Here is a 12,401-nt window from a genome sequence, read left to right as displayed (position 1 = left end):
ATCAAGTGTGTCAGTCTAACGTTGATTCATGTTGTGAACACTGTATTAAAACTCTCTCTCTCGCATGATAAACAGAGTGAGCTCTGTGCTGAACCGCGACACGACCAGTTTCGGCAAGCAGCACCTAACAGACGGGAGCGAAGAGACTTGTTGGAATTCTGAACAAGTAAGCAGTCCCGTCAGTGAGATTTTTGCATTACAGCTCACGGCTTCGAGTGAAGGGTCTTCCGCAGCATATTTTATTGGATTTTGGAACACCAGCTTCTGTGGAAACGATCCAATTTACATTTCAGGGCGGGTTTGCAGGAAAGAAATGCGTAGCGCTAGGTAGCCTGTCATCGTCACCGAACGAGTACAACGTGGAGATTGGAGCGTTTTATCCAGAGGATATCAATTCTATGCAGACGTTCCAGTTCACTCCAAGCCAGCCAGTACAACGCCTCAAAGTTGTGTTTGAGGAAAGCACAGATTTCTACGGACGTATCACCGTATACAAATTTCAAGTCCTTGGATCACGTTAAGCGATACCAGCAGCTAGACGGTTTTGGAACCCGTACTTTCCCAACCATCCAATGATTATAATTAATCCAACTATGCTCGCTCCTGCAATGCAAAAGGGAAAATTGCATGTTAGTCGCTCCACGGACGAGCAAATGTTTTGTTTCCCAAAACTTACCTAAATAATACTGCAACACTATTCGACTACCCATTGTGAATATTCCACCTTTTTCGAGTCCTTGACGATTTAGAGTGATAAGTAGGATACATGAGGCTCCCAGTAGAATGGTATATATGAGTCCGACTATATTGTTGACAATCCAGTTAGACTGTTCACTTGTTACAGAAACACTTTAGACGATCAATTTACCATATAATCCCTGTGGAAATTCGATAGCAACCGCCGCCAAGAGAATACCTATTTTATGCGTTGAGCTTTTCCTTTGCAAAAACTACATCTGTTGGGAGATTGTACCGTAGATCAATGATCCTATTGCAAACACTACTTTGGACAATACATCCAAATCAACTTGCACTTGATCACGGAACGCAAAAAAGATCTGAACCCAGGACATCCACATAGCGCCAGAAGCATACATGTAATGTGCACTGTAGTGTTCCCAGGTATCTCTCATGTACGAGTATATCTCTGTGAGCTCGCTGGCATACGTCTGTTGTTCCATGAATTCTGGATGGTTCGTCATAAAGTCTTGTACCGGATGTTTAAATAGAGCAGCTGCCAAGTGGATGCTGTGACCTTGGACGTAAATAGCTGCACCTATCGCCCACAGGATCCATATAAACACTGTGGATTGCAGAAAGGTTTCTTTGAAGCATGGCAAAGCAAGCAGGCTTTTTAATCCCACAAATATTCAAAATTGGATGTCTGCAATACCTTTAGATGACGGTGGTGTAAGTCCATTCAAAAGATCGGATTGAAGCATTATGCAAAGATTGAATGGCAGCGTTATCAACTAGTATAGCAAACTTGTATCACCACAAAATGCAAGGTTTTTCTGCAAGGTCGCTGTAAAACTTACGGGGTCAAAAAGTCTCCAGATCGCGTCTCCAGCTGTCATGGAATTAACCTGGGGCAAATCGGCCACGACAGGTACCAGCGTGAATATAAACATGCCAAGCGGTGTGAACAGTAACAGGAAAGCTAGTGTACGATTTTGGCGCGCTTGGTTGCGGTCCCTGTTAGCCGAAACTTGGCGGTGCTTTCCAGCGAAGCTCGAAGGGTACGCTTGCAGTGCCTCCTCCTCTTCGTCTGCGTCTGGCGAGGAGGTGTCCTCCATCGATGTGTTTCTGTAAATGGAGGGAAGTTCGTAAGTGTTGGTGCGCATGACTGGCTTGGAGAGGAGGAGCAGTAAGGCACAGAAGCGAATTTTCTTGGCGAATTCGTTTAGAACGGTGTATTATGCCCGCACGAGAGAAAAAAATGCTCTTTACTACAGAATGTTAAATATAGTCTCTAACTTATGCGTCTATCATTTACAAAAATCGCGCTTTTATGAACGTCTACTGAGTAGCTTTTGTGTCAATTGTACAAGCGCCGACCGCGCGTCTGAGGGTGGCAATTGCATGATGGCGTCTATTGCTTCGTTGCAGTGCTTTTCAGCTAATGCAAGTGTTCGTTTTAGACCGTCACTTTGGTATACTAATAACCGTGCCTGTTTTGTTGCGATTAGTTCAAATAACTGAGGCTATCCTACAGCGTTGCTGCACCCTTCATACCTTCTCCACATCGCCTTCTTGCGAAAACTTGCGCTTAATGAGAGGCTCTAATTCCGGGAATTCTTCCCAGGCAAACAAGACCGGTGCAGTGGCCAATCCAAGTTTCAAGTCGGCACCGGCAGGTTTGCCGAGATCTGCTGCAGATACCGTAAAATCGAGCATATCATCCACGAGCTAGCATAGGAGTTCAGCACAAAATGCTCCAGTGCAGACAATTTCCTTCTTTTTACTCACCTGGAATGCTAGACCAATGTTGCGTCCGAACTTGTATGCAATATCGTTAACTTCAGTGGTGCAACCGCCGAGCACAGCCGATGATTTACAACTCTGCGCAATCAAACTACCGGTCTTCATGTACGTCTTCTCCATGTAATAATCGAACGTGCTCATTTTTCGCTGATCCTTCCCATCCTCCTGTGTGTTCTTTAGCTGCATGAATTCTCCTTCAACAAGGTTTGCAATGCAAGTAGCCATCAATTCGATACACTCTGCGTTCCTCAATCGAGCGAGTGCCAGCGAAGCACGAGCTAGCAAGAAATCACCGGCCAGGACAGCCATCTTGTTACCAAAGCTTGCGTTTGCAGAAGGCAAGTTACGACGAGTTTCCGATGCATCAATCACATCATCGTGGAGTAGTGATGCTGTGTGGATCATTTCGGTAATCTCGGCTAGACGTCGCCTGGGTTGGTAGGATAGTACATCCTTGGTTGGTTACGGAGGGTGTGTAGTGTCTTTGCTGGTCAAACACGTCGCTTGTGGTAATATTCTTGAGGCCATGTGAAATGGGCGTGTCAATGGACTGATAATCCACCGAGCCAATCCGCTTGTCACTTTTCTTGGGTGCGATGCTGGTCGCCTGCGCCATCAACAGAACAAGCAATGGCCGGATATGCTTCCCGTCAGCGCTAAAGTAGTGCTTTGCTACAGTGTTCAGGAATGGATGACCGCTGCCCAGCAGCTTTGCGATATTTCCCTTCAATTCCCAAAGATCCTTGCCGACGAGCTTTGCAGGATCGATTATCGGCTCACTGTCTCCCTCCTTGACCAAGCTTTGGGCCTCACGGATCGCCTGGTTCCAAGTGGCAGCCTCACCAGTAAACGGTACAGAATCGTCTTTGGTGACATGTCGCAACGGCGTTGTCTGCAAGACAGTTGTGCGCAGCTTGCTGAACCCTTCAGCGATCTTGTTTATTGGTGACGCTTCCTCGGCAGCAGCTTTTGAAAGTAAGACGCGAGAGGAATGGTAGCCGGCATTCAAACACACATGTCGCACGGTGGCAGAGAGAAGTGTCCGTCGCGAGGCTGCTCGGACGATCGATGTTGACATTAAAAAGCGCTTGCTGTTAACTTTTTCGTCCTCGCAAATTTCAGTCACTGCTGGGCCATGTGCGACCAGGCTCTGTCAAACATTGCTCTCCGAAAGTAGCCTGATATGTCAAGCAACATTGCAGAGCTTCCTAAACTTTGAATATTCTACGAGATAGGTATATACCACATAAACTTGTGCTTTCAGCTTTAAACCTTTAACGGCCTCACCGTGAGTTACTATACATATTTGACGAAATGAAATATCCGACTTTGATACTGCTTACATAGCATGGATATTCTTGCTGCGCTAGACCTTTTCCACAAAAGATGTCAGATTTAAACGTCTCTAGTTGTACTTCCATACATATGAAAATCAATGGTGCTCCAACTTCTACACCTATTGGTGATTGCACAGCGTTTGATATGCATCTTTAATCATGTTGATCAGACGTTGAATTGCACAAAAAGGAGTCGTGAAGCTTGAAGAGGTCGCGCCAGAGCTTTTTACATAGCTGAAGAGATAAAGGGGGAAGAATCAATCACTCTGCCGAAGTTTTACATACGTATTGATATATAAAGACCAAAAAGTAGCTGATGGAGCGGCCTCGTTCTCTAAACACTGCTCCATATGCAAGACAACGGTGTACTCTTCCGCCACTTTGATTCGGCTTACAATGTACTCACGGGCAAGCCGGCCTCCAGCTTTGAGTTTGAATATGGCAAGACACCCCTTGCATCCTTTTCCGCTGGTAACATGGAAAGAAACCTTAGCAACACTAGCTTATTGATAACTGTGATGTGTGCTTCTAGTTATTCTGACCAGTATGGTGTACTTCTTGGTCATCTTCGGTACCCAGCATCTTTTAAAGGATCAAAAGCCGTTCAACTGCAATAGACTCTTTCAGATCCACAATGCTCTGGTGTGTCTCGCGTCAACAGCGCTTTTTGCCTTGACGATGGAGCAACTTGTGCCTCTCATGTGGCATCGCGGCATGCACTTTACAATGTGCTCTCCCTCTGCGTATACTCAAAAGTTGGAGTTGCTCTATTATCTAAACTACCTCATGAAATACTGGGAGCTTGCCGATACCATGTTTATGGTCCTTAAGAAGAAACCACTCAAATTGTTGCATTATTACCATCACAGCTCCACATTGGTCCTTTGCTTCACGCAGCTCCTTGGCAAGACCACGCTGGTAAGTCCTCCTCGCAACAAACATACGTCTATTTACTTTGCATTCACATGTACATACATATTTAACTAGTCATGGTTACCAATCACTCTGAATCTGGGAATTCATATCCTCATGTACTACTATTTCCTACTATCTTCAGTTGGCGGACGACCGTGGTGGAAACGCTATCTCACGGGGTTACAGATTTCCCAATTCATAGTGGACCTCGTGATCATTTACGGCCTAATCTGGTCCTACTTTGCCGACAAGCACTGGCCGTACCTCCCAAACGTTGGCACCTGTTCAGGAGAAACCGCGCCCGTCCTCTTTGGCACGTTCGTACTCACGAGCTACCTGTTCATGTTTATAAACTTTTACAAAGAGACGTACCACCGCATAGTTCCTGCTACCAATAAAGATCACTAGACGACGACGCATCTTATCATTTTCGTTATCATCATTGCCCTTTTTATTTGCAGCGCCTGGTGGCACATGACAGCAGGAATGATAATCTACAAACCATCATCATAGCTCGGATCACTTTTGTCATCCTAAACATTTGTGGTACCGATTGACCTTCAACCCGGCGAATTCAATGTACAATATTCTAATATGATCGTTCAAGTTCAAATCGTTAATCTAGTCCATTAAACAAAAATTACTTCTTCTTATTATTATTATTCTTACAGTTCCTGAAACCTTTTGCGTAAGAAAAAGAGCAAGATCAGTAAGAAAGCAGCTAGAACCGATAGTACCAAAGATGTACTACGTCATGTCTGCTGCTGCTGTAGCAAAATCAAAGTTGTATGTACCCGTGGGATGTGATGTCAGATCAGGAAACCCCCGTCCCCCCAAGGAGTTTCTCGCGGAGTTGTACGGATAAAGTGCATAATCGATGGATTGTGGTACAGGTTTTATTTTGGCGTTGAAAACGAAATTCTAGCTCAATAAATAACAAGCAAAGAGAGAGAGGACGAGGAGGAGTAGGAACAGGAAAAGAAAAATGCGAATTATGCAGAGTAATGGAGTTGGTTGTATGCTTGAATATGCAAAACGTGTAATAAAAATTTGGGCTTAAAGAATAGAGTGCATGGCTGAGTCGGCTGGAATCAAATGTGTGTTCTAGTTTTCTTCGTCATTGTCTCTTTTAGTAGACGAGACGACAGTTATCCGGCTCAGGATCTTGAGCAGATGTTGCTGTTCCTTGGCTAACTCGCTGATGGAATCCTTAAGGATCTGATGCTCCAGATATTCGGACTGCAAATGGTTCAACAGTTTTTTCGAGGTGTCCAGCACCTGTTTCAGTTCATCCAATGTCAGCCTTGCTTTGACCGCTTTCGGAATGTAGTCGGGATGGAATGCGTTGTTTGAAGGTGTCGTAAGTGGTGAAGTAGCTGGAGTAACAATGTGTTCCTGAGACGAAGACGACTGCTGCTCGGGTGCTTCGTCAAGTCTCGGTGTGGGAGGCATATTTGCTAGCACAGACGCAAAACGCACAGTCAATCTCGCACAGGATACGGGAATGGTGCTGGAGACAATGTGAGACGCTAGAAACATGGCTGGAGAAGGATATAGCAGAGAGAGATGGAGAGGAAGAAAGAAAGAGACAAGCTGTTCCTGTTTTCAGACGGCTTTTTAAAAAACAGGGCAACGCTAATGACATGACCAATGAAAACAAGATGCCGGCGGGTATAATTTATTCCACATCTGCTATATTAACTTACCATTCATAGGTCACGTGGCAGACGTAGGGTGGATCACTGTACACAGACGTGTCTAAACATGTCAGTACACCTTTTACCTAAAATCTCCATTTTCTCTGGAAATTAAATGCGCAGCCGAGCATTATGATCGTTTCCTGATTTAATAAAGTGCATAGTGGACCGTTGAAAGTCGGATAAGTCACCCAAGAGACAACTGAAGGCGCCGTTTTTCTTCACCGTCAGGAAAAGGGACCCTGTGCCCCTGGCAATGAGATATTGATTAGTGGCTGCATCGACGTACCTATCAAGATCTTCCATAATTTTCTATAGAGAAATCAAAAACGTGAAGATCATTACACTATCATACTTTCGCGTGCGCTTGTTCTATTGTGAACAATCACAACAATGCATATAATTGAAATCGACAGACTTCAAATTATTTTACATGAAATCTTCGGATCCTAACGCCATTAACAAGCTTTTCATAATACTACGTTGATCCATTTACTAAAGCTATTATTAAACCAAAGAGAGAAAGAGTTTCAAGTTGCCAAATCCCAAAATGCCGGTACGCTATCGTAACTTTGCATTTTATCCCCTTTCCGAATTGTAAAGAGTACTCAAGGACCATGTTCCAATTTAGTCAATTTGACGTTACAAACTGTCTAGAGGGCTGAATACTCGTGTAACCACATCTCTTCCGTTATTACATGTTTTGGAACTCCAAGCAGTTTGAATTTAAGGACATTCCTGATCTTTCGGGAAAGATTGCCATCGTCACTGGCAGCAACACTGGCGTGAGTGCAAAAAAGAACTTTAAAGCAAACCTTAATCACCACAGTAACACTGTTCCCAGATTGGCAGAGTATGTGCTCTGGAGATGGCTCGCAAAAACTGTCAGGTGTAAGGACAAGGGTTGGGTTGAACAAAGTAATATACTTTCCGCTAAAACAAATCGTTCCTGCAGCGTTGTTGCAGCACGCAATGCAGAAAAGGCAAACGCGGTTGTGGACGAAATCAAGAAGGAGACTGGCAACGATAAGGTCGAATATATCCATCTTGACCTCTTATCTTTGGCATCAGTCAAGAAGTTCGCCGATGAGTTCAGGGCACGATACGACCAATTGCATATTCTGATGAACAACGCTGGTGTTATGATGGCCCCTTATTCTCTTTCCGAAGATGGTAAGAGCCAAGGAGAGGGTAACGAATAGTATATTTACACCGCAAACAATGTTTAGGTCTCGAGCGCCAATTCGCCACGAATCACGTAGCTCACTATTATCTGACTATGCTGCTTCTCCCTGTGCTGGAAAAGAGCACTCCAAGCCGTATCGTAAACGTCAGCTCGATGGGTCACATGTTTGCAAAGTTCTTTGGTGGTTTACAACTGCACAATATAAATGACGAAAAGACCTACCATTACGGTGGCCACTACTGCAAGTCTAAGGCGGCCAACATTCTGTTCACTCGAGAACTTGCAAAGCGGCTAAAGAACAAAGGAGTTGAGGTATGCATTACGCAGTAAAGTAACACATTATGCTCTTATATAAGTATACTTTGTTTAGATTTACGTCAATTGCAACCACCCGGGTGTTGTGGGCAGCGACCTTTACCGCCATATGTTTGCACCTACTTCCTTCTTGATGTCGTTAGGCAAGAGGCTGCTCTATATCACCAATGAGGACGGCGCCCTTGCTCAGTTGTACGTTGCCACCAGTCCTGAAATCGAGGAGAAGAAATTGTCAGGCGAGTACTTTGTTCCTTATGGAAAACTTTCCAAGAGCGATGCTTACACACGCTCTGACGAGAATGCCGCTGAACTCTGGGAATGGACCGAGAAGGTTTTGAAAGAGAAAGCTCCCGGTTACGAGGGCGCACCTATCTAACCCCCGCTGGACATATACGAATGTAAGGATGATATGAGCTATATTCTTTTCAATACCTACGCATTAGTTTAGTAAACTTTGTATACATAATACTTCATTTGGTCCACTCGCTAATTTGCGTAAATCTCCTCGCGCTGATTATGCAGTCAATTGACAGCAAGCGGTGTGTTTGGCTGGCAGTGGACGCCAACACCTTCTTTGCCCAAGCATTCCTCACAACGAAGGTTGGTATACATCTTCCAGCCTCAAATTTGCCAGCACAAAAAGTCGTCGCGAGCATACGAGATATTCGTGGAATAAAATGATCTTTGTTCTTTAGCACATTGGAATAGGAATGCAGGATAAATACACGAGAAAACAAAAGGAGAGATAATAGAATGTTTACAGTTCGTCTAAGAAGCATCTCCATTGTTAGTGCATCCAAATCAGGACATATATATGGTTTAGTTGGCTTACCTGTAACCGCACCCTCGCTGGCACTCTTGACGGTCATGACATAGCGAGCCAAGACACCGCGGGTGTGTTTGGGTGGGGAAGGTACAAAGTTGGCTTTTCGTGTAGCCATCTCTTCGTCAGATATTTCGACGTTCATCTCACGAGTCTCTGCGTTGATGGTGATCATATCGCCGTCCTTGACCAGACCAATCGGCCCGCCAACCTGGGCTTCAGGGCAAATGTGACCGACAATGAAACCCTACAGACATAATGTTGTTAGCAAAGTTGATCAAAACAAATTGCAAATTCTGCAAATAAACTCACGTGAGAACCGCCAGAGAAACGGCCATCGGTCAAGAGTGCGACATCTTTGCCGAGACCAGCGCCCATGATAGCAGAGGTGGGTTTCACTGTGCGCATGTATACAGAAATTCGTCATCAAACCATGCTTTTCACGACTCTGATATTTTCACTAGAATACTTACACATTTCGGGCATACCAGGTCCACCCTTGGGACCTTCGCCGCGGATAACGATAACGGTCTTTTCACCTTTCTTGAATTCATTGTTCTCCAAAGCAGTAACAAATCCTTCTTCGCCTTCGAAAACGCGGGCTTTGCCTCGGAAGACAAGACCCTCCTTACCGGTAATCTTGGCGACGGAACCTTCGGGTGCGAGGTTACCCTTGAGGATTTGCAAGTGTCCAGTTTTCTTGATAGGTTCAGACAATGGACGGATAATCTGCTGTCCTTGGGGAAGGCCAGGGAGGGAGTGGAGGTTCTCGGCGAGACTCTTGCCGGTAACAGTCAAGACGTCTCCGTTGATCAGCTTTTCCTCCAACAAGTACTTGAGGATGGCGGGGATACCACCGATCTTATGTAAGTCCTCCATAACGAATTTACCGCTAGATACGAACACGAAAGGATGTTAGAGCAATGGCCCGAAAACAATATGCACAGATAGTTATACCTAGGCTTCATGTCAGCCAACAGAGGAGTGCGGTCGCTTACAGCCTGGAAGTCGTCCAATGTCAGCTTGACACCGACGCTGCGGGCGATAGCAATCAAATGCAACACGACATTGGTTGAGCCACCAAGAACCATGGTCAAAACCATGGCGTTCTCAAAAGCTTCGCGGGTCATAATATCACGGGGCTTGATATCCTTCTCCAACAGGTTGCGAATAGCCTGGCCTGCGTTCAAACATTCCTGGATCTTCTCAGGGTAGCTGGCGGGAGTTGAAGAACTGTAGGGTAAAGTCATACCCATAGCCTCAGCAGCAGAAGCCACTGTAATAGATACATGTCAATGTCGAAAATCATTGGATTTGTTAAGCTATCAACTTACTGGTGTTGGCAGTATACACTGTTAGCAAAGGAAAGTGAAGCAAATAGCTCTTGTGAGATATATGTCATTGGTAAGACGAAACGATGGTTTTCCACTTACTGCCACCGCATGCGCCAGGACCAGGGCAAGCATGGCGGATAATGTCGTATCGCTTCTCTTCAGTGATAGCACCGCTCACGTACTCGCCGTAGGCTTGGAAAGCAGAAACGATATCCAAAGTATCACCTCCACAACCTTTACCAGGCTGAATGGTACCGCCGTAAACCATCAAGGATGGGCGGTTGAAGCGACCCATGGCCATCAAACAACCGGGCATGTTCTTGTCACAACCTGGCAACGAAATGTTGGCGTCGTACCATTGACCACGAGTGACCTTGAAGTTTATGTTTAGATATCATGTCATCCGGCCATCACATAAGCCAGCAATACATACAGTTTCGATGCTGTCGGCAATCAAATCACGAGACTGCAGAGAGTAGCTCATACCATCGGTACCCATGGAGATACCGTCGCTGACGCCGATAGTATTGAATCGGTAACCGATCATTCCGGCCTTTTGCACACCTTCCTTGACCTTTGCAGCAAGGTCCATCAAATGCATGTTGCATGGGTTGCCCTCGTACCACCTAAACAAATACGCGAACGAAACCGTTAACAGCTCGCGTCACCGATTATCCTGCTTCATTCTTTCCACGTACACGCTAGAGATACCGACTTGAGCCTTGTCCATATCCTCGAGTGTCAAACCAGTCGCATACACTAGATAAATATATACATATGTTTTTGAGTCGATTTGCATGGTTACGTACATCCTGTTTGCTACATACACATGGCCTGGGAAGCACCCTGGCTCTTGGGCTGCGTGATTTTAGAGCTGTATTTGTTGATCTTCTTCTCGGACGAGGAAGCATAATGGCGCAAACCGACAGGAACGGGTGCGCTCGCACGAACGTGGTTGCTAGAATTTTGGTTAAGCTTTCGGATACTAGGTCGCGGCTGAATTATATATCTTACAGGGAGCTTGTTGGAAGGCTTGCTACCCGCGACAGCAACTTTGCAGCCATGAAAGTATATCGTGGAGAGAGAAGAGAGGGGGGTTGGGTATTTTTCGTCGGCGATCAAAGAGCTGTCAAAATCACCTGCAGATAGTGGCTTTTAAAGTCTGACACTGTATGCGTTGGAAGATATGATTGGCAGTGAGTATGAACTCGCATCTGTGGAGTTGTTGGCCGATAGGCAATGCCCGTGCTCGTCATCACCCACCACCACTAGCCACTCTCCGGCCAGCTGCTGACATATGCTTTATTGGTTCCATGTTGAACGACGTTTGTTTTGCTATTTCGAACAGGCAAACTCGATGCGTTTCAAATTACCTTTTCATCACTGCAATCAAAATACAGTTGTTATTCCGTACAGAATATTTTCTCTTTTATCATCCAACGACATACGGTTGCTTAAGTTACAAAGCACCGCTGGCGTTGGGATGTCAGGCACCACCTGTAATCTTCTTTTGGGCTCCTCCTTTAGCATTCAACAGAAGATTTAAGGCATGAAGAATTTTGAGTATCGCTTATGCTTAAAAAATATGGTGCGTCGAGCTACCATTCGCGTTCGCACCTTTCACAGCGAAACAAATATGAATATACAGTCCAAAAGCAGGTGAATAGATGAGAGGAGTAATGTTTGCAGGAAGAAGAGTTAAACCAGTACATAGGATCATTACAGTCAGCAGAAAACTCTGCCAGGTACGTGCCTAAGTGAATTCCTACTTACGGTGGATATGTTTGTCAGAGACATGGGGAAACGCACGGTTGGCGACAAATAATATTTGCATCGCTATACATTCATCAGAGTAGAAAATCTACTGGGGTGTTGGCCTGCTATCAAATTATTGTCCTTAGCATAGGCGCTCTTCTTAATGTACGAATGTGAGAATGAAGCTTTATAGGTTTATTGACCTATACAAATTTATGCACGGCCTATTCAAATCTCAATTAAATGCTGTACTTTAAGCGTTTTCGAGCTTGGTGGATTGTTTACATGCCGTTACTGCATAGAATTCTACGTCGACAGAAGGCATCTTGCCCAGTTTGCACTGTACCGGCAAAATTGGAAATTGATCTTGTCACCCAAGCAATGCGTCTTGGGCGCAAACCTGCATGAAAAAGCTGCTTCCTATTGCATTTCCAAGTCGATTATCACATTCTACAAATGTCGGTTCGACGCAGCGGTGCTTGAATTCTTGACGACAGCATGGTGTCCGTGCACTACAATCAATGTCAACGCATAATCGTCGTACGACGATGCGCC

At 45.1% G+C, this 12,401-nt stretch overlaps 7 protein-coding genes across 7 annotated transcripts; 3 read left to right on the top strand and 4 right to left on the bottom strand.

Annotated features, from left to right (window-relative positions):
* Positions 1 to 64: 64 nt before the first annotated feature.
* VTP01DRAFT_4826 (uncharacterized protein) lies at positions 65 to 521 on the top strand (the record flags this gene model as incomplete). The annotated part of the gene is made up of 2 exons (XM_069383550.1): positions 65 to 166; positions 222 to 521. 2 exons carry the CDS (start codon positions 65 to 67, stop codon positions 519 to 521), a joined length of 402 nt encoding a protein of 133 aa, XP_069244240.1.
* Positions 522 to 851: 330 nt separating this feature from the next.
* On the bottom strand, positions 852 to 1,844 carry VTP01DRAFT_4825 (uncharacterized protein; the record flags this gene model as incomplete). The annotated part of the gene is made up of 4 exons (XM_069383549.1): positions 852 to 916; positions 974 to 1,324; positions 1,394 to 1,472; positions 1,539 to 1,844. 4 exons carry the CDS (start codon positions 1,842 to 1,844, stop codon positions 852 to 854), a joined length of 801 nt encoding a protein of 266 aa, XP_069244239.1.
* A 165-nt stretch (positions 1,845 to 2,009) lies between these two features.
* VTP01DRAFT_4824 (uncharacterized protein) lies at positions 2,010 to 3,562 on the bottom strand (the record flags this gene model as incomplete). Its single annotated transcript, XM_069383548.1, has 4 exons — positions 2,010 to 2,171; positions 2,236 to 2,409; positions 2,470 to 2,914; positions 2,982 to 3,562. The coding sequence occupies 4 exons, from the start codon at positions 3,560 to 3,562 to the stop codon at positions 2,010 to 2,012; spliced, it is 1,362 nt and encodes a 453-aa protein (XP_069244238.1).
* Positions 3,563 to 4,171: 609 nt separating this feature from the next.
* Positions 4,172 to 5,144, top strand: VTP01DRAFT_4823 (uncharacterized protein; the record flags this gene model as incomplete). The annotated part of the gene is made up of 3 exons (XM_069383547.1): positions 4,172 to 4,292; positions 4,354 to 4,739; positions 4,809 to 5,144. The coding sequence occupies 3 exons, from the start codon at positions 4,172 to 4,174 to the stop codon at positions 5,142 to 5,144; spliced, it is 843 nt and encodes a 280-aa protein (XP_069244237.1).
* Positions 5,145 to 5,840: 696 nt separating this feature from the next.
* On the bottom strand, positions 5,841 to 6,275 carry VTP01DRAFT_4822 (uncharacterized protein; the record flags this gene model as incomplete). Its single annotated transcript, XM_069383546.1, has 1 exon — positions 5,841 to 6,275. One exon carries the CDS (start codon positions 6,273 to 6,275, stop codon positions 5,841 to 5,843), a length of 435 nt encoding a protein of 144 aa, XP_069244236.1.
* An 856-nt stretch (positions 6,276 to 7,131) lies between these two features.
* Positions 7,132 to 8,310, top strand: VTP01DRAFT_4821 (uncharacterized protein; the record flags this gene model as incomplete). The annotated part of the gene is made up of 5 exons (XM_069383545.1): positions 7,132 to 7,218; positions 7,278 to 7,324; positions 7,389 to 7,606; positions 7,663 to 7,931; positions 7,990 to 8,310. The coding sequence occupies 5 exons, from the start codon at positions 7,132 to 7,134 to the stop codon at positions 8,308 to 8,310; spliced, it is 942 nt and encodes a 313-aa protein (XP_069244235.1).
* A 381-nt stretch (positions 8,311 to 8,691) lies between these two features.
* On the bottom strand, positions 8,692 to 11,155 carry VTP01DRAFT_4820 (uncharacterized protein; the record flags this gene model as incomplete). Its single annotated transcript, XM_069383544.1, has 11 exons — positions 8,692 to 8,702; positions 8,767 to 9,004; positions 9,070 to 9,155; positions 9,231 to 9,649; positions 9,715 to 10,033; positions 10,092 to 10,109; positions 10,191 to 10,464; positions 10,525 to 10,717; positions 10,790 to 10,850; positions 10,919 to 11,049; positions 11,106 to 11,155. The coding sequence occupies 11 exons, from the start codon at positions 11,153 to 11,155 to the stop codon at positions 8,692 to 8,694; spliced, it is 1,800 nt and encodes a 599-aa protein (XP_069244234.1).
* Between the last annotated feature and the right edge of the window lie 1,246 nt (positions 11,156 to 12,401).

The sequence above is a fragment of the Rhizomucor pusillus genome (genome assembly GCF_041956525.1).
Source record: "Rhizomucor pusillus strain CBS 183.67 unplaced genomic scaffold VTP01scaffold_2, whole genome shotgun sequence".
Lineage (NCBI taxonomy): Eukaryota > Fungi > Mucoromycota > Mucoromycetes > Mucorales > Lichtheimiaceae > Rhizomucor > Rhizomucor pusillus.
The sequence above is the reverse complement of the archived record's forward strand: the minus strand, read 5'-3'. Positions and strand labels throughout refer to the sequence as shown.